Source organism: Haemorhous mexicanus, chromosome 15, assembly GCF_027477595.1.
Source record: "Haemorhous mexicanus isolate bHaeMex1 chromosome 15, bHaeMex1.pri, whole genome shotgun sequence".
Taxonomy (NCBI): domain Eukaryota; kingdom Metazoa; phylum Chordata; class Aves; order Passeriformes; family Fringillidae; genus Haemorhous; species Haemorhous mexicanus.
In genome coordinates, this window is record NC_082355.1 from 17022841 (window position 1) to 17041439 (window position 18599).

At 57.5% G+C, this 18599-nt stretch overlaps 3 protein-coding genes across 7 annotated transcripts; 2 read left to right on the top strand and 1 right to left on the bottom strand.

The window, feature by feature from the left end:
- The first annotated feature begins 357 nt into the window (after window positions 1–357).
- Window positions 358–1859, top strand: MZB1 (marginal zone B and B1 cell specific protein). Its single transcript, XM_059860140.1, has 4 exons — window positions 358–661; window positions 945–1051; window positions 1240–1344; window positions 1421–1859. The coding sequence occupies exons 1-4, from the start codon at window positions 470–472 to the stop codon at window positions 1593–1595; spliced, it is 579 nt and encodes a 192-aa protein (XP_059716123.1). The 5' UTR covers window positions 358–469; the 3' UTR covers window positions 1596–1859.
- A 49-nt stretch (window positions 1860–1908) lies between these two features.
- On the top strand, window positions 1909–6923 carry SLC23A1 (solute carrier family 23 member 1). Of its 4 annotated transcripts, none has more exons than XM_059860133.1 (15): window positions 1909–2049; window positions 2514–2585; window positions 2772–2876; window positions 2966–3123; window positions 3195–3283; window positions 3361–3428; window positions 3688–3869; window positions 4439–4559; window positions 4663–4819; window positions 5000–5147; window positions 5262–5367; window positions 5444–5573; window positions 5758–5901; window positions 6041–6136; window positions 6252–6923. In XM_059860133.1, exons 1-15 carry the CDS (start codon window positions 2014–2016, stop codon window positions 6488–6490), a joined length of 1851 nt encoding a protein of 616 aa, XP_059716116.1. In that variant the 5' UTR covers window positions 1909–2013; the 3' UTR covers window positions 6491–6923. The 4 variants fall into 4 exon arrangements, with proteins under 4 accessions (XP_059716116.1, XP_059716117.1, XP_059716119.1 ...); XM_059860134.1 differs by having other exon boundaries at window positions 2775–2876; XM_059860136.1 differs by lacking the exon at window positions 2514–2585 and having other exon boundaries at window positions 1930–2049; window positions 2775–2876.
- A 1795-nt stretch (window positions 6924–8718) lies between these two features.
- On the bottom strand, window positions 8719–17057 carry PAIP2 (poly(A) binding protein interacting protein 2). 2 transcript variants are annotated; one of them, XM_059860141.1, is made up of 4 exons: window positions 16900–17057; window positions 13371–13536; window positions 11023–11202; window positions 8719–9833 (listed from the first exon to the last, which is right to left on the bottom strand). In XM_059860141.1, exons 2-4 carry the CDS (start codon window positions 13506–13508, stop codon window positions 9768–9770), a joined length of 384 nt encoding a protein of 127 aa, XP_059716124.1. In that variant the 5' UTR covers window positions 13509–13536; window positions 16900–17057; the 3' UTR covers window positions 8719–9767. The 2 variants fall into 2 exon arrangements, with proteins under 2 accessions (XP_059716124.1, XP_059716125.1); XM_059860142.1 differs by lacking the exon at window positions 16900–17057 and adding an exon at window positions 16393–16532.
- Window positions 17058–18599: the final 1542 nt, after the last annotated feature.

An 18599-nucleotide genomic window follows, 5' to 3' on the forward strand; every position in this document is an offset into this window, starting at 1 on the left:
CAGTCCCGAGAAGCAGGAGGGGACTCTGCAGCGGCCAGTGAGCCCTGAAGCCCAAACCACAGCCCTGAGCGCCAAACCACAACCATGAGCCTCAAACCCCAATCCTTAACCCCAAATCCCAGCTCTGAACCCCAAATCCTCGCCCAGCCCCAGCCCCTGTAGGTCCACACCATCCCAGGAACGACTGAGGTTGAGGAGAGGGGATCAGGCTGAGTTACAGGACTGAGTTACAGCAAAAAACCTCCTGGAGAGGGGACACCCAGTCGGGGACACCCCTTGCACAGCCCCCTTCCTGCCGCGACGCCCGGGCAGGACGGGCCGCCCCAGCCGGATGCAGGTGTGTGCTGGCCGCGCCTCGGCGCCTCCCGCCAGTCCCGGGGGGTTTGTAGCCCGCCCTGGGGCTTGTAGCCCGGCCGGGGGGTTTATAGCCACCCCACGCCTCCGCCCCGCGCTTTCGGAGCGCGCCAGGATGCGGGCGGCGCTGGCAGCGTGGCTGGTGCTGAGCCTGCTGGGGGGGACAGGGGCCGAGGACACGTGCGGGGACCCCCCCGCAGCCCCGTCCCGCTCCGTCCCCGCGCCCCAGCTCAGCCCCGAGGAGCGGCTCTCGCCCCACATGCCCGAATCCCTGCGCTGTGACGCCTGCCACGCCATCGCCTTCCAGGTGGGGACCGGGGACACGGCACCCCAAAAGCGGCCGTGAGAACCCCTGTGGGGAGGCTTCAGCCTGGGGAGATGCTGCTGCTCCTCTGGGGCACGCCCCTGATGGATATTCTCATCGGCACCTTAAAAAAGCTTTTTGGGGCTCCTCACGGACCCTCTGACCCAGACGTGCTTCCGCTGCTGGGGCCGCACAGAAGGGGGTGCAGAGCCCAGCCCCGCTCGGGAGCAGGGTCACGGACGGGCTGCCACCCTCAGTGCCCCGATTCTGCCTTTTCTCACCCCAGATTGAGGAGCAGCTGCGCAAGGCAGAAGGGAAGGTGGGCAAGAAGGCTCTGAAGGAGTCGGACTACATAGAGGTGCTGGAGAGGAGCTGCTCACAGGACTGGGAGAGGTGAGCAGGGTGTCCCTGGCATGGGGGTGTCCCTGGGATCAGGGTGATCCCAGATACAGGCGAGTCCCCAGGGGTCAGAATGTCCCTGAGGACGGCGGTGCCCCAGGGATCAGAGTGCCCCGGGGCTGTCCCCAGGGACAGGGGTGTCCCCGGCGACCATTTTGCCTCCAACCCCCCTCTCCCCGCAGTTACGGGGTGCTGGAGCTGGACGGGGAGAAGCGGCTGTCGGGGCCGGGGCTGCCGGGGCAGCAGCCCCTGAGCGTGCTGGTGTCGGGGGGACCGTGGCCGAGCAGGTAAGTCGGGGTTTGGCGGTGCAGGGGGCCGGGCACCGTCCCCTCGCCGCCAGGTGACCCCCGCGGCTCCTCGCAGGCTCTCCAAGCTGTGCCACGGCTACGTGGGCGAGCGGGGCGAGGCGCAGATCTACGGCGCGCACCGGCGGGGCCCGGCCGCGCTGCGGCAGCTGCTGTGTCACGGCGACAAGGGACCCTGCGCTGGCCGCAAGGAGCGCCCGGACCCCCGCAAGGCGCTGCAGAACGAGCTGTAGCCCGGCGTGGTTAATGCTTAATGCCCCGGTGACCTGCGGACTTCGTCCCCAGCGGGAGGCGACACGTGCCGGGAGGTGGGAGCCTTGCCGGTGTCGCCTGTCACCGATGTCGCCGCTGTCGCTCGAGGCCCGGCCCGGCCGTGCCAGCAGCAGCGCGGACTCCGTCCCGGCGAGCGGGGAATTACTCTGTAACCCACGGGCTCTAATGTTTCACCGGGGCGCTGCTCCGGGCGGGTGCAGCCCCAATTAAAGGAGTTAATGGCTGATCCGTGCCGGGGCTGCGCTCGCCGGTTTCACAACCCCCAGCCAATGGCCGCCCTCCCCCCGCCACCGCCACCGCCCGGCCGGGGACTAAAGTCCTTCCCACGGCCATAAAACCCCCTGAGCAGGGACAGCGCCGCCGGGGACACGTCGGAGGATGGGGACCCGCTCAGGAGACCTGGCTCAGCCCCAGGTGAATGCAGGCGCCGTCCCTGTCCCCATCCCCATCCCTTCCTCGGTGTCATCCCAGGGCGGTGGGGAGGGAGGTGGTGGCCAGGCACACTGACCCCGGTGATGGCCAGTTCAGGGTCAGGATGCCCTGCTGGGGCTGGCAAAGGCCGGGGTGATCCTGGGGTCTGCGGTGAATCGCGGGACCGAGGGGACACGCGGGAATGCTGCAGCTGGGTGTGCCACTTTTCCCATCACCTGCAGAGGGGATCCCCCTCCAGACTTTCCAGGAACAAAATACAACGTAGGGATGGGTGGGTTTGGGAGCTCAGACCCCTCCTGGGGGTCAGAGCAGGCACCGGGTGAGACTGACAGGAAACATGCTGGGCCATGGCCTGGTGTCACCTGCGTCAGTCAGAGCAGAGCCCAGCCCCTCTCCCGTGGGACACCTGGGTCCACACTGACCCAGCTCCTCGTCCCCACTGCCAGAATGGGAACTTGGCTCTGGACCCCGCGGGCTCCCCACACACCCCTGGGAAGAAGCTGCCTGCAGTGGGCAGGGTGAGTACCAGGGCACCCCGTGGGCAGCACCACACCCCAAATCCATCTGTGACACACCTGCGGATGGAGACTGGCCAGCCGGGTCCCCTCCCATCCCTGCGGGCACAGGGGCTCCCATGGGGCAGGGTGAGGTGCCCGTCCCTGCACTCAGCCCCAGGGTGAGACAGGCTGAGCTGTGCCCCCCAGCAGGACCCCGGGGTGGGCACCAGGCCCCCCCGGCCGGAAGTGGACATGCTCTACAGGATCGAGGACGTGCCCCCCTGGTACCTCTGCATCCTGCTCGGATTCCAGGTACAGCCTGGAAAGTGTCAGACCCCAAATCCCCAATCCCCGCGGTGTGGGGCACCCCCAGCCCCACTGAGCCCCCCCTCACCCCCCAGCACTACCTGACCTGCTTCAGCGGCACCATCGCCGTCCCCTTCCTGCTGGCCGAGAGCCTGTGCGTGGGCAAGGACCAGCTCACCGTGAGCTACCTCATCGGCACCATCTTCACCTGCGTGGGCATCACCACCCTCATCCAGACCACCGTGGGCATCAGGTAGAGCTGCGGCCCCGCGGGCCCCCTGCCCAGCCCTGGGCCCGGGCACAGGCATCCCTCTGTCCCTGCAGGCTGCCGCTCTTCCAGGCCAGCGCGCTGGCCTTCCTTGTCCCCGCCAAGTCCATCCTGGCCCTGGAGAAGTGGCGATGCCCACCTGAAGGTGAGGGCGGGGGGGGTGCAGGGGGTGTCCGGCTGCTCCCCAGCCTCCAGGACCACCTCACTGCCCTTCATCCCCAGAGCAGATCTACGGCAACTGGTCACTGCCACTCAACACGTCCCACATCTGGCAGCCCCGCATGCGAGAGGTACATCCTGCCACCACCCTGCCACCACCCTGCCTCAATCCTACCACCACCCTGCCACAATCCCACCACCACCTTGCCACCACCCTGCCACCACCCTGCCTCAATCCTACCACCATCCTACCACCATCCTACCACCACCCTGCTGCCATCCTACCACCATCCTACCACCACCCTACCACCACCCTGCCACCACCCTGTGGCACCCTGGCTCCCTGGCAGGCTGCTGATGCCCTCTCCTGCACCTCTCTGTGCCCTGCAGATCCAGGGGGCCATCGTGGTGTCCAGCCTGGTGGAAGTGGTCATCGGGCTGCTGGGGCTCCCCGGGGCACTGCTCAGCTACATCGGGCCGCTGACCGTCACCCCCACCGTGTCCCTCATCGGGCTCTCCGTTTTCCAGGCGGCTGGTGACCGGGCTGGCTCCCACTGGGGCATCTCTGTGCTGTATGGCATGGGGACACGGGGGACATGGGCATGGGAGGGCAGGGCTGTCCAACACAGAGCCAGGAGGATGTCAGGGGCGTGAGGTGATACTTTGTGAAGGCTGACCTAGAACAGAGACTGGACAGAGTTAAAGAATAAAATAGGGATTTATTAGGAGGCCTCAATGGATCCACCTTGGGCAACATAAGAGCTGAGCCAGGGCTACACCCAAGATGAACCAAAATGGGCACAAAAAGGATGCCTGGTCACAGGGTCTCTCACTTTTATAGGTTCTGGTCCATTTGCTTATTGGAGTTAATTGTCTAAATATAGCTTCAGGTTATGAAGTCCCATCCTTCTTGTTTTTCTCTCCCCAGCCCACGTTGTTAGTGCTCTTGGGCTGAGATTTGGATCATTTGTCCTTGGTCCCCAGCTAGAGAAGGAATTGTTTTGTCTCCCTGCTCTGTGAAGAGAGCTCCCCATCCCCTGATATGAAGCTCAAGCCCACACACTAAAGCAGCACAGAATCTGAAAAATATAAAAGCTAAAACCTGAGGCATCAGAGGGATCCCATCTGTCTTTCCCCCCAGGACCATCTTCCTGATTGTCCTGTTTGCCCAGTACCTGCGGCAGGTCGCCATCTGCCTGCCCGGCTACCGGCGGGGCCACGGCTTTGTCCTGCTCCGCATCCAGATCTTCAAGATGTTCCCGGTAGGGGCTGGCTGAGAGCATCCTGGGGCGGCCCCAAATTCCCCCGTTTGCCCCCAGGCGGGCTCGGGAACGGTGCGGGAGGGTCCCGGTGTGTGCCCCGCAGATCATCCTGGCCATCATGCTGGTGTGGCTGATCTGCTACGTGCTGACCCGCACCGGAGTCTTCCCCAGCCAGCCCGAGGAGTACGGCTACAAGGCCAGGACGGACGCCCGCGGGGAGATCCTGTCCGTGGCACCCTGGTTCCGTGTCCCCTACCCCTGTGAGTGCCCGGCAGCCCCGCGGCGCCCTGGGGTCCCCCCTTTGCCTTGGGGATGTGGGGACCTGGTGCAGCATCACCGGGGCTGGGGAACAACCCGGGGGGGGCCAAAGTGGCACCGGTGAGCACCGGCTGGGGGGTCCTGGGCTGTCCCCACCCCTGACCTGCTCTGCCCCCGGGCAGGCCAGTGGGGGCTGCCCACGGTGACCTCAGCAGCCGTGCTGGGCATGTTCAGTGCCACGCTGGCGGGCATCATCGAGTCCATCGGGGACTACTACTCCTGTGCCCGGCTGGCAGGAGCGCCCCCGCCCCCTGTGCACGCTATTAACAGGTACAGCCGGCTGCTCCCCCCTCCACGGTACCTCACTCGCACCGCGACATCCCTGGACACCAGTCAGGGATGCTGCAGGAGAGTGGGCACTAGCCCGACCGTGTTGTTCCCCAGGGGCATTTTCACCGAGGGCATCTCCTGCATCATCGCGGGGCTCTTGGGAACCGGCAATGGCTCCACGTCCTCCAGCCCCAACATTGGCGTCCTGGGCATCACCAAGGTACCGGGGCCGGGGAGGGTCCCGGCTCGGCCGGGGGGCGCAGGCTCCGTCACCTGCTGCCGGTGTCTCTGCGCAGGTGGGGAGCAGGAGGGTGATCCAGTACGGCGCCGGGATCATGCTCCTGCTGGGGACCATCGGCAAATTCACGGCGCTCTTCGCCTCCCTGCCCGACCCCGTGCTCGGCGGGATGTTCTGCACCTTGTTCGGTAATTGTCTGCCCCAAACGCAGCCCTGGGCCACGTCCCCGCAGCCTCGGAGGCTGGTGAGCCCCAGGTCGCAGGGTGGGTTGGGGGAACGGGGGCCCCTGGCAGCCTCCCCGCGGCTGGGGCAGCCCCCGGTGCCCGGCCCAGCGGGGGCACCTCCGCCTGCATCGCCGCGTCTCTGCCGCAGGAATGATCACGGCCGTCGGCCTCTCCAACCTGCAATTCGTCGACATGAACTCCTCCCGAAACCTCTTCGTGCTGGGCTTTGCCATGTTTTTCGGGCTGACTCTGCCAAACTACCTGGATTCTCACCCCGGAGCCATCAACACAGGTACTGCCCCACGGAAAGCCGCAGTTTGGGGAGGCTGGGGAGAGAGGAGGGCAGATCTCCCGGCGCTCGCCCAGCCGGGGGAGCAGCGGGGAAATCCGGCTCCTCACAGCACCCCCGGCTCCGTCCCACGCTGTCGCAGGTGTCCCCGAGCTGGACCAGATCCTGACGGTGCTGCTGACCACGGAGATGTTCGTCGGGGGCACGATCGCCTTTGTCCTGGACAACACCATCCCGGGTAACCGGGCACACGGGCCGGGCAGGGGGAAGCAGCGGGGCTGGGGCAGGTTCCTGTTGATGTAGAGCTGCCAGGGGGGATGGCAGGGCCGGGGGTGATACTGGACACCCCGCAGGGACGCAGGAGGAACGAGGGCTGGTGCAGTGGAAGGCAGGAGCGCACTCGGACAGCACGAGCAGCGCCAGCCTGAGGAGCTACGACTTCCCCTTGGGCATGGGCGCGGTGCGGAGCAGCCGCTGGCTCAGGAAGGTGCCCATCTGCCCGGTGTTCACCGGCTTCAGGGCCCGGCCGGGGGGCAGCGGCACGGCCCCCGCAGAGGGCCCGGACGGGGGCTCGGTGTGCACCAAGGTCTGAGCCAGGGGAGGCTCCCGGGAGGTGCCGCCCCAGCGCCGGAGGAGCCGAGCCGAGCTCCCGGGGGGCTCTCGGAGCTCGGTAGCGCCCACCAAGGCCAAAGCCAAGGCTGCCGGTGCTCGGCTCGAACGCGGGGCTAGGGAAACACGATGCTGCTCTTGGGGGACGCCCCGAGCTCTGGGGTACAGCCTGGGCACCGCCACCCCGTGCTCCCGCCGAAGCTTTAGCTGGCTGAAGCCCGCCGGCCGCATCAGAGCCAGCCAGAGCCCCGGGGCCACCGACTCCCACCCGGGGCCGCGGATTTTCACGCTGTGCCCTCGGCTCCGGCACGGTGACCCAGCAGCTGGCACGGGCTCTGCCTGGGGCAGTGTCCAGACCAGCCTTAGGATGCCTAACTTAAGATGATACATTAAAAATGATAAAATATTCAAGTGCACGTGCCCCGCCAGTGTCTGTGCTGCCTCCTGCACCGTTCCCTCGTCCTTTGGGCACCACAAAAGCGTCAGCACCTTTGACCGTGCTCCTCCTGTGCTGCCAGGCACTCAGACACGCTGGATTTCTTCCAGGTGGGCTCTGCCTGAACCTGGGGCTGTGGGAGAGGCAGCTCAGCATAAGCCCTCGGCAAACCCTTCCTGTGCCGGGAGCTCTGGAGCGCTGGCCCTGTCCTGGCCGTGCTGGTGACTCTGCCCCATGCCACCGGGCTGCTCTCAGGCGCAGGCACCAACGTGGCTGACCCCCACCACAGCGGGGTCAGGCCAGTTCTTGGCCTGGATTTAGCAATAAAATTGACCTGTCGCAGCCCGGGGTGGCACTGTCACACACTCACTCCCAAGCCTGGGCAGGGAGAGAAGAGAGAAAATCTGTTAAAAGTGAAGATGAGGGGAAAAAAAAACCACCCCAACTTAAAATAACCCCAAGGGATGCAAATACAATCACTCCCCACCTCCCAGGAGAACCAGCCAGGCTCTGAGCCCCCTCTTGGCGGCTGTCCTGGCGCTGGTGCCGAGCACGGTGTCACAGTGTGTGACACCTCTCTGGCCAGCGGGGTCTCCTCCCATTTCCTTGTCCCCCCAGCCCACCCGCGGGGGCTGGAGCAGGACTGAGAGGGAGCCTGGGGGCAGTGCCGACGCTGCTCAGCGCTGGGTGCCACCCCCTCGGCTGCAGTCACACCCCAAACCCAACAGGGCAGCGTGGACAGGGCAGCCTCTCCCCAGCGCTATGGGGCACAGGAGAAGGATAAACCGAGCTCCAGAAGAGCAGCCACGGCCAGGCTGGCTGCTGCACTCAGCTGCCACCACCCCTAGGTGACAGTGGCCAGGCCAAAGCTCGTGGACAAGCTGCAGCCACGCAGGACTCGCTGGTGGAACTCCCACTGCAGATAGAAATCAGCTGTGTGTTATTTGCTGACCTTTTCCTTTAGGTGCTCGAGTCTAAACTCTCCCCAGGTCAGTGGAAATCCTGGAGTTCTGCCAGCTCTGTGCATGGGAAGAGAAGGCAGTGCCCAGCACAAAGCTGGGGTAGCTGCATCACCATTCTGCAGAGCAGCAGCAGAAGGGGTTGGTGCAGCTGAGCTCCCCGGCAGGGAGAGGCTCTCCGGACACAGCCAGGTGGTTCTGCTGCAGGGCAGCACCTGCGGCAAGGCCCCGCCCCACCCTGCCCGTCCTGCAGAGCTGCAGCCTCAGCTGGGCCCTTTCGCTTTAATCCGAGTTTAAAAGGGAGATGCTAACAGCAAGGCTGGGCTGTCCTGAGCAGGGTCTGGGCTTGATCCTTGGGGGTCCAACTCAGGATATTCCAAGAAGAGTGGATGGGGCTGGAGAAGCTGTTGAGCCAGCACTCGACTCCAGCCCTGGGGCTCCAGTGCCAGGCACCAGCAGCAGCTTCTGAGAGCCCTCAGCTGCTCCCGGGGCTGCCAGCAGAGCCAGCCTGGCAACAGCCACGGGGAGAACGATGGGAGAGCCCCGAGTGGGAAGAGAGGAACAAATGCCATCCCTGGAAGCATCCGAGGCCAGGCTGGCCAGGGCTTGGAGCAGCCTGGAACAGTGGAAGGCATCCCTGCCCACGGAAACTGGGTCTCTGAAGTCTCTTCCAAGCCAGAGCAGTCAGTGATTCCATGAAGAGTCCAGTTTCAGCCAGGATCCGGGGCCATGGGGTCCCACAGTGCCAGCCCTGTCCTCCACGTGCTGCCAAGCGAGTTCCCCTGCCAGATGCCCAGTTATGAGACAGCCACCACATCAGTTCTACTATTATTTATTTTTTTAAATATTTTTGAAAAAATATAATTTTTTTACAATATTTTCAACTTAAACACTATTCACACTGAACACGTATGGCAGCTTAACCTACCCAAATATGAAATTTAAGAAGCCAAAACTGTTCTAGCTTTATTAAAAGAAAAAAATAAACAACAACCAAAAAACCAAAGAAAAACCCCAAAAAGTCATTGTGCTGTAGACTATAGTGTAGTGATGATTAAACAAAGCAAGGGAAAAGCACCACTCAAATCACTAATGCTGGGGTTTGCCTGGTTAAATCCAGCTGTGGGAAGTTGGATGCTGAGGGTTCCACAGGCAGTGCTATGTGGGATGCCTGTTCTTGGCAGGAACTGTGATGGAGCTCACACCTCCCTGAACAGCACGGGAAGGGAAGGATTCTAACATGATCAGACACTGCAAAGGACAGGGAACTGCTTCCTCCCAATCACCTGGATGTTAGTTCAGGAGCTGAGATCTACGACTCTGTACAGGTCTGTGAGATTTGGGTTAAGCTCACACTGCTTCCCAGGATCACGATGTTTTGTGAGGGGGGAAATTAACATTAGTAACAACACTGATACCTCAAAGGAAAGTTAGCTAATTTGCATAACAATCAGATCTCCTCACTTTCACTTGGAAGTTAAGGCATTATCAGGTGCAAGCTAGCACCAGTTAACACATCTTTAGTTAAAAACAGACCATTCACCACAAATTCCAAGTCCTGTTTAAAAAGTCAGAGTCTGCAGGTTTTATTAACGCAGTACTTTGTCTCAACTTGACTGGTGCTTCTTACCTCACTGCCTCCTTCGCACAGAGCCAGGGCCCAATTATGTTTCCATTAAACTTTTGACAGATTTACTTAATAACAGTCTCAGCACTTTTATTGAGCATGCAAGACTAACAAAACTTTGGCAATGCATAAGTGTAACACAGTGACAAGAAGAGAGAGCTTTTACAATTAAATCTTCTAATACTGGCTTCACAGTGTGGAAATTGTGCTACATCCACCAAAAGAGGGCCCAGTCTACTCAAATGTTTAAGTACTTCACCCCAGGAACGAACTCCTTTGCATTTGGATTCAGATTACTCTTGACCTGAGGAAGGGAAGAACAGAAATCGAGGTGAATTGTTATTTTCAGCTTTTATTTTCAAGCTGAAGACAATCAGAGGCAAAGGTTTATGGATTTAGAGGAACAATCAGGTATACAATAGGCTTCTTACACTAAGCAGCAGTCTACAATCCCCAGAAAAGGCCATTCCTCTGTGCTACTCCCTGAGTTATCCAACCTTCCTTAGCTCCACCTGAAGTTTTAGCTGGATGAGGGCTCAGGGAATAAGCAGCAAACCACAGGCATGCACCAAACACAGCAGCTTCCCCTCATGCTGAAATAGCCTTTTCTCAAGTTGAGCTGTTAAAACGTGTCATGAGGTTTTAAAATTTTGCTTATTTAAGCAAGAGGTGACTTGTTCCAGGAACTTCAGCCACTTCTGGGAATTTTCTGTGTATGAGCACTGTATTGATTTGTTACATGCCTCTGTCTGTGACTCCCCTGTCCTGCCCCTTGGCAGGCTGCTGCTGCTCCATGTCCTGCAGTTCAGCGTGGGCACCAGCACCTTCAAAAGCAGCTCTTTATCACAAAGAAATGGAGGATTAGGCTTCTCTGATCTTCACTGAGGCTGAAACTGCTGCCTGCAGCTGCTTCAGCTTGGGAAAGTGGGGGTCTGCATCTGAATCTCAGAGCAGTGAAAGGATCACGTGGGGTCTGTGCTCTGTACGAGCAACTGTGGATTCTGTGAGGGAAAAGAAGCACACGGTGCCCTTTCCTTTGGGCTGAGCTCTGCACAAAAGTCAGACAGCAAAAAGAGGGAAATAATCACAGCTTGGTTGCTTTCCCCTTCCCTAGAACTGTTCCAGGGACCTGCTGTGGCTCTCCCAGTCCCTACCAGACCCTGGGACAGGGCCCAGACCAGCCCAACGTGTCAGTGCTGGCAGATAGCCAGTGACCCTTTCCCAGCCCTGCCTCCACTCAGTGCCCCTCTTTCATAACATTCCACCCACTCCTGGAGTTGTGCCATGGGAAAGGCTCCACGTGGGTATGAAGAAAGCCACCAAACAGGTCACATCCCATGGAGACACCTCCTTCCCACCTACCCTGCACAGCCAGGCAGGGTTTAGTAGGCTCCTTCCTGCTGGGAAGGACTTTCTCTTGCCATAAGCAGCACTAAGCCCCAGCCTTGCATAAAGCCTTGAGCTTTAGAAATAGAATGAGAAGCTGAGCTTACCACCAGATCCTCCAGCGATGAGCTGTCACTGATAACAAGGTCATTGAACTGGTCCTGGATTTGATCCATAGTTTGTGGGAGATCACGGGCTGGAATAAACCACTCATGCTCCTCCTCCTCTTCCAGCATCTCCTGGAAACAGCGCTCGATAAATTCTTCTTCCCACAACTCCTCTTCGATCTGTGCGACGAGAAGAAACTGCTTCAGCAACAGATCTATTGTGGTGAGCTCGTGGGGGGTTTATTCCCAGGTGTGTGCACCCAGCTGACCTTCCCAGCTGTCCAGCAGCACCTCAGCCCAGCACAATGCCCATGCAGCAAGGACATCGGGCCTTTGTCCAAGGCACTGGGGCTGCAGCTGAAAGGAAGAGGCAGGAGAACCCCTCAGCCCCAGCTGTTTTGTTTACAGCTTGTTATGACCTGAAGGAGAAGAAAAATGTAGGTCCCAAGCAAAAATTTCAGCTGTACCAACTAGTCTGGACTGAGCTTGCTGCAAGTATGAGGAAGGGACCTGTGCCAAGACACAGAGCCAGGAAACACTCCCCAGGAAAGTGTCCTGTGGGACTCCTGGGGAAAAAATAACCCCTGCCTGTTACCTGGAAAAAGAAGCCTCTCCTGGCTGCTAGTATGTGCTGACCCACTGTGCTCTGCTGGGGAACCCCACCTGAGCCCAGCAGCTGTGAAGAATGCAGCCCTGCTGTCCTGGGAGCAGGACAAACCAACCCAGGCAGAACTGACACGCAGTGCAGAGATTAAAGCAGTTTTCCTTGGTTGTTCAGTAAATGAGCTTTGGAGCGAGATCATCCTACAAATTTTCCATGTCCTGAATCAAGAGTGTGTGAGAGAGGAAAGCAGGGAAACAGAAGCTGGTGTGAAGGACTTGCCCCGACACAAGGGAATGGAAAATTGATTCAGGACAGATTTAGAAGTTCACTCAGTGGAAGCTCAAACAAGTTTTCCCATCTACCCTTCGCTCTGAAATCAAGCACCTCCTGAATCCTGGAGTGGAAATTCAGTTACCACAAACACCAAACCAAAAACATTAACACAGACTATCAGGACTGCTGTGCTATCTGGGTCTTTGCCCTTGGGGCAAACACACCCACAGCTCACCTGGTGCTCTGGGGAACAGGGATCATCCCCACGTGCTCAGAGCCACCGCCCAGAGACACTGAAGGCTGACTCAGTGATTCCCCAGAGCAGCACTCCAGCCTGGGGGGCACCTCCAGGAGGCACTGCCTCCCTCCTGCTGTGGGCACATGCCCACAGGCTCCTGTTACACAGGGTTTGCCCAGCTCCAGGGGCTTGGTTACAGGCCTGTACCCCTCCATGGCAGCTCCAGCAGTACTAAATAACATTTAATTCCCCAAACAGGTGGAAATGAGGACTGCCTGTTTTTATTTTCCAGCTCCAGTTTAACTTGCTCAGGCTCCCAGAGGGCTGTGTCTGCAGCAGCAGGTGACCTAGCTGCCCCAAGTCTGAGCATGACCCTTCTCCCCTCACACTCCCACCTTTCTTCTGCTCTGACAATAGAATCTGTGCCTGAAAAATCATGGCACAACTCAGCTCCTTTCCAGAGAACTACACCCCCTGTATGCTAACTGTGGAACAGTTCCCAGGGGGAACAAGCCACCAAACAGAAAACAATGCACAAGAGAAGAGAGAACAGAGATTTTGTGAGTGAACCTGACTCTGAGTAAGCTCAGAGCTGCTGGCACCCTGAGGATCCTGTGCTGGTCACTCACCACCCAGCACAGTCACAGCTGCTGGAGCACAGGCAGCAGCTATGGAGAGTACAGAGCAAGCTGGGAATGGGGAAGGAGTGCAGAAAAGAGCTGGGCTGTTCCCAGTCTCCAGACCAGGAGAGAAAAGGGTGACAGAGGCAAGGTGGCAGAGGAAGGTAAGGCTTCCTTCCCACTGGATGGAGAAGGGAGCTGTAAGACTCAAGCATAAAAATGAGCAGCTGTCACCCAGCACCCTGTGGAGCAGCAGTGCTGCTCCCAAGGCAGGTGTGGAATTCCCCAGCTCAGCACTGGGGCACTGAGCACGTCCACACATGAACGCCTCCCGGGCCAGCCCTTCCCAAGTGCCACGTACTTCTGTCAACTCTCTGTTCTCCCCTCCCTCCTGCAGAAGCAGAGAATTAATTGATGGATTTTCCACCAGGACTACAGAAGACCAGCATTTACTGCCAGAGCAAGGGAGACCTGTTTGTTCCCCAGGATCACTCCGGAGAGCCCATCTAAAACTTCCTCTCCAAAGAAGGCTCAGTGGTGGACCCCAGCTCTGTCCCTTCAGCTGGGAAGTGACAAAGGACAGACAGGCCATGGAAAGCAGGGAATGACTTGCCTGCCTGTTAAACTCCTCTTCGTTCTCCATCCACATGTACTCAGCAAAGGGGTTGTCATCCTCGTGGGAGTGCCCGTTGATGATCACATCCTCGCTGATGATGCTGGGGCTGGCACTGCTGCGACTCGGGTCCTTCATGGCTGCCACTCCGATCCCAAACCTGCAACTGAGGAGGGAGGGCAGCATTAAACACCTGCAGGTTCCTCATTCCCTGCCCTGCACAAGCCCAGCCCAAGGGAACGGAGGCTGCACCTGCATTCAGAGGCTGCAGGCAGCCTTGCCCTGACTGCAGCAGAGCTGTGAGATCACCAAGGAACGGCATCACAAGCACGGCTCCCACTGTGTGCAGATTCCAGTGACAAATGAATTTCCCAAACTGAACCTCAGCGAAGCCAAGCACCATGGCCAATGAAAAGTGACAGGAAAAAACAGTAGGAAACTTGCCAGTAGGAAAATATTTAAACACTCAGGAGGAGAATTTGTTTTCCAAAGCACTTTTAAGTGTTGTGTGTGATGGCACGAGCCAGGTTTCACAGCCCTTTCCTGCTGGGAAACCTTGTAGGGAGCAGAAACCACGAGGAACTGACCCTGCACAGGGCCACCTGGAAATCTGTGTGTTCCGAGGTGACACAACATTGCTGCCCTTCTGTACCACGCCCAAATAAACGGACCAACACTGGAAAAGCTCAGTATTTGCTGGACAGTAACACTGGTAGTAACAATTTTCTTTAAACAGTACAAAAAGTGAGGCAACGTCATAAAAAAGACCTAAAAAAAAACCTGACCAAAAAATCCATGAGTCTAGTCAAATTTTAATGTTTTTCTCATGTTAAAAAGTCACAATGAAAGTTTCAGCAGCGAGTGAAAATATTTGTATTTTATTAACAAAACTTCCTTGTCTGCATATCAAAAAGTGACTTCTTCAGAGAGGAGGGTATCAAAATACAGCCTTGTTGTTATTTGAGTACAAGGGCTTATCACCCAGCACCTCACATTTTCTCTTTGTATTCCAGTTGGTTCTGTTATCTAGGGAATTAATGCAAGTTTTGGTTCAAAACTCTTGATGATACCAGCTAAGAACCGGCCACATCTGAGTGACCAATTAAGAAAAGCATAAAGAAGAAGGAACCTGCCTGGCTTGCTGTGTTCCACGTTTCTCAATCAAAGACAAACCCCAGCACAGAAGGTGATGCTGCTCCCTGGGAAGTGTCAAAACTGGGAGCAGATGCCTGTATTCCACTGTGTATTCCACGAGGGATAACAGGTTCTTTTTGATGTTCTTTCAAAACAAACTTGCTGGGGATTACTGGCAGCATTTACAGAAAACAGGAAAGGACGTTGTGTTGAACACCCCAATTCAAGCTTGAAATTGCTTTAAGCCACTTCAGCTGTTCCCAAACCAACACATGGGATGGAGTACAGGAAATAAAGCCTAAAAAACCTGAATTTCTTCCCCCCCCCCCCTTTTTACTGGCATGTCTTTTCAGCTTCTCTTTTGTGGAGCTAGTCTTGATATTATTGTTTTCCTGAAAGTAACTGCCTCAGCAGTGAGGAACTCAGTCAGCTTCTACACAAAGGTGACTGTACCCAGACAAGTCCAGAATGGTAAAAATAATTAAAAAAACCAACCCAAACCCAACAAACCAACCCTACTTGTTTGTGTAAAAGCTTGGAAGGTTAATTTGTTGAATCATGGGCCAGCTTTCTTTTTTCTGAAGTGTTCTCACCAGACAGGAGCTCCAGCTTTAGGAGGGAGGGAGGGAAGTCCAGCTTGGACATAACCAGCTTTGTCCACCACTGCCCAAGGATGATGGGGATGATCTTCAAGAAGAACCCAGGCTCAACCTGAATATTTGAAGTTTACCTGATGAAGCCCTCAGACCATTCATGCCCTTCCCACAGGGAAACATGCCCACACTCACGTATCCTGCAGGAACTCTGAGAAAGCCCCAGGCTGGTTCCTCACTTGCAGCACTCCTGATTTAATTTTCTGCAGCTTCCAACAGAACAAATAAACCTTCCCATTTCTCCACGTGAAGACACAGACCAGGTTTCTGTGCTCACGTGTGGGGACAAGCTCAGTCGCGTTCCACCAGTACTGGCACAACCTTTTCAGTCAGGGAATTCTGAGGGGGAGAGCCAAAGCCACTACAGTCTTGCAAAAAGTCCCAATCCAAGCAGGCTGCTGCAGGAAACAAGCCCCAGTGCCAGGCTACACTGCTGCTGGGAATAAAAATAACCCATTTTCCATCTGGGAGTAGGTGGGAAGCAGAGGAGCTCCAAACTCCTCACTGTAGAAGAGGAAATGTAACATTGGCAGTGCTAAGGAACAGAAAACAGGGAGAATTCTGCCACAGTGACAAACTGTGAGGTTCTGACCCAAGTTCCTCTGGGATTTTGGTGTGGAGTGGGGGTGGTGGAGCAAGCACACTGCAAGTGCATAAGGAAAAACACTAATAAAAAATAGGACTTGTATCTGAGGGATGAAGACAGAAATAAAAAATCCTGTAACAACAGGCTTTCAGTTAACCCTGAGTTGTTTTCTGTGTGCAGCTTGTTACTCCAGAACATCACTAAGGCCCATTAATTCACCCATTTCCCTGAATTTTGCTGCAGTTACAGCCATGAAGAGCCCTTGACCGACCATCATTAAAATTCAGAGCTTTGTGACTGAAGAGTCTGCATTTAAAACCCAGTCACGAAAGAAGATTATCCACTGCCTTCTCCGGAGGTGAGGTCAGGCCTAATTCCATGCAGCAACCACAGCTCCTCACCCGCCACAGAAAAAAAAGAATAATTAAGTTTAAAAATTACGATATCTGCTTTAAGCACCCAGAAATAACATGGTTTTAGTGGGAGCTGAAGATTAAAGGAAGGTGTTTTAGAGCAGCTCGGGCAGAAGTCAACGACTTGTTTATCAGCCGGTGATTGCTCCTGCGGCCCAGCTCCTCCTTATCTATCGAGATTAGCACACGGCTCTTATCGAGGGAGCTGATTATAACCGTCTAATAATTATACTCGCCCAATAAACAGATTTCTTAATCAAATCCACGAGGGACGCCAGCGCTATCTGATATAAACGCCTCCGAGCGCTGCGCTGGAGGTTACCGAACGCAGCCGCCTCCCCCGCGCGGGGCTCAGCCGGGGCTTGTGGGAGCAGCGCCCCGGCAGGGACGGGGCCCCTCGGCGGCTGGCCGGACCCGCTCCGGGGCCACGTTTCGGTAACAGCGGGGCCGCCGCGAGCCGGTGTTGTCGGTAACCCGGGTGCCGGTAAGCCCGGGCCGCGCCGCTCGCTGCCCCGGCCCCGCGCGGGCGGTATCGCCGCGGGGCCAGCGCCCCCCGGCCCCGCTTTGTTCGGCACCAGCCGGCCCCGCAGGCCCCGGATGGCGCCGCAGACAATACCGAGGGGCGGCCCCGCCGCGGGGGGTGGAGGCCGCGGCCCGGCGCCGCCTCAGGGGAGGGGGCGGCGCCCTCGAGCCCCCGCGGTGGTGCCGGCGGTGCGTGCCCGGGGCCGTCCCCCGACTCTCACCTGCGGTGCGCAGAGGAGCCGCCGCTCCGCCGTGACCCGCCCGGACCCCACCGGACCCACCGGCCCCGCTCCGCTCCGCCCGGTCCGCGCTCGGCCCGGCCCTCCCCGCTCCGCCACACACCGCCGGACCTGACGTCACTTCCGCCAACGCCGGGCCCCGCCGGCTCCGCCCCCTCTCCCCCGGAAGCGGCGGCGGCAGGCGCGCGGCAGGCCGCAGCATCGGCGGGGGGGCGGCGCGCTGCACACTGGGACGCGTAGTCTTTTCCCCCCACCCTCCTCCCGCCTCGCGGCATGCCGGGAGCTGTAGTCCCGCACGGCACCTGGCGGCCATTTCGCGTGGCGGCGCGGGGCACGCCGGGAAGCGCAGTCCGGCGGAGCGGCCGCCATCTTGTGGCAGCGGCGGTGAGGGGGCCGAATACCCCCGGTGCTCACCGAGGGATCGCCGAAAGGCTCGGGGGCTCTCAGAGAGGGATGCCAACACTCCCCGTTACCGAGCACCCCCCGAGGCTCCCCCAGCCTACCTCGGGACAGCGGCTGACACGGGAGGCGCAGACACCTCGCCTCACTGAGGGAGGGGATAATGAACACTGGGGGAACAACACTCCTGTTCTCCAGGTGGTGTTGCTGCACGGGCTCGTGCGTTTTAAGGCTCTGTATCAGGAAATGGGACATAACAGAGATTCCTTTCCGAGTGCATGCTCTCCATTCCGAGATTTCAGCCCCATTTACAAAATGGGTTCAAAAGCCATTTTTATTCTCTTTTTACTTCTCTCTCTTTTCCTCAGGGGAAGGTGGGAATGCCCCTCGTGCCCATTCAGAGCCTCACAGAGGCACAGAAACCAGCCACAATCTGGAGCCACAAACCCTCCTTGAGCCGGCTGCCCCAGCTGCAGCCACACGTGGCACACAAAGCAGCTGGAAATGCCCAAGTGTATGTTAGTTTATATTGATTTTACCAGCCACCATTACCAACTTGTTCCCAGGGCCCAAGGGTTTCCCCACAGCCCATCAAATACTGCAAAATACTTCTGCAAGCATCATCCTTAAAAAAACAACACTGTGCTCTTGCTACTGTTATTTCCACAATTTCCAACTCTACAAATCCCGCAGGATGTGGTTTTCTCATCTGGAGGAGGCTTCTCTTTCTACTCACTCCTCACAGCAACGGAACAGCAGTCTCCAGGTCAGTCCTCAAGCTGAAATTTGTGCCTGAAGTGCAGAGCCTGACATTTCACACTCACCCTTGTGCTCTGGGATTTCCCTCACCCCTCACAGTGCAGCTATCCCCAAATAAGGGGCCCATGACACCAATGTGTGTGTCTGGAATCTATCCTCAAGATCAGGTTTTTCTGGCATCTTTTCCTCAGAAATTACCCTAGAGGCTCTACTCTCCCTGACTTCTGCATGGGAACAGAAGACACTTTGCAGAAGCAGTGTGTTTGATTTAACTTCTGACATGTAAAAGCATCCTTACACTTACAATCATACATACATTCCTCATACCTGGGAATGCTTTATGTTTAAACACTAAACATGATGTACATGTTTACCTGCACACAGGTCAGCACTCACACAAGTTACAGGATCAGCACAGGTATCAGCTAACAAAAGGCTACTTTAAAAACTGAATGTAGTATTTTGATAGATTAATCTTAAATGCACATTATTTCCAGGGTCTTTAAAGTTTCCTTACAAATTAT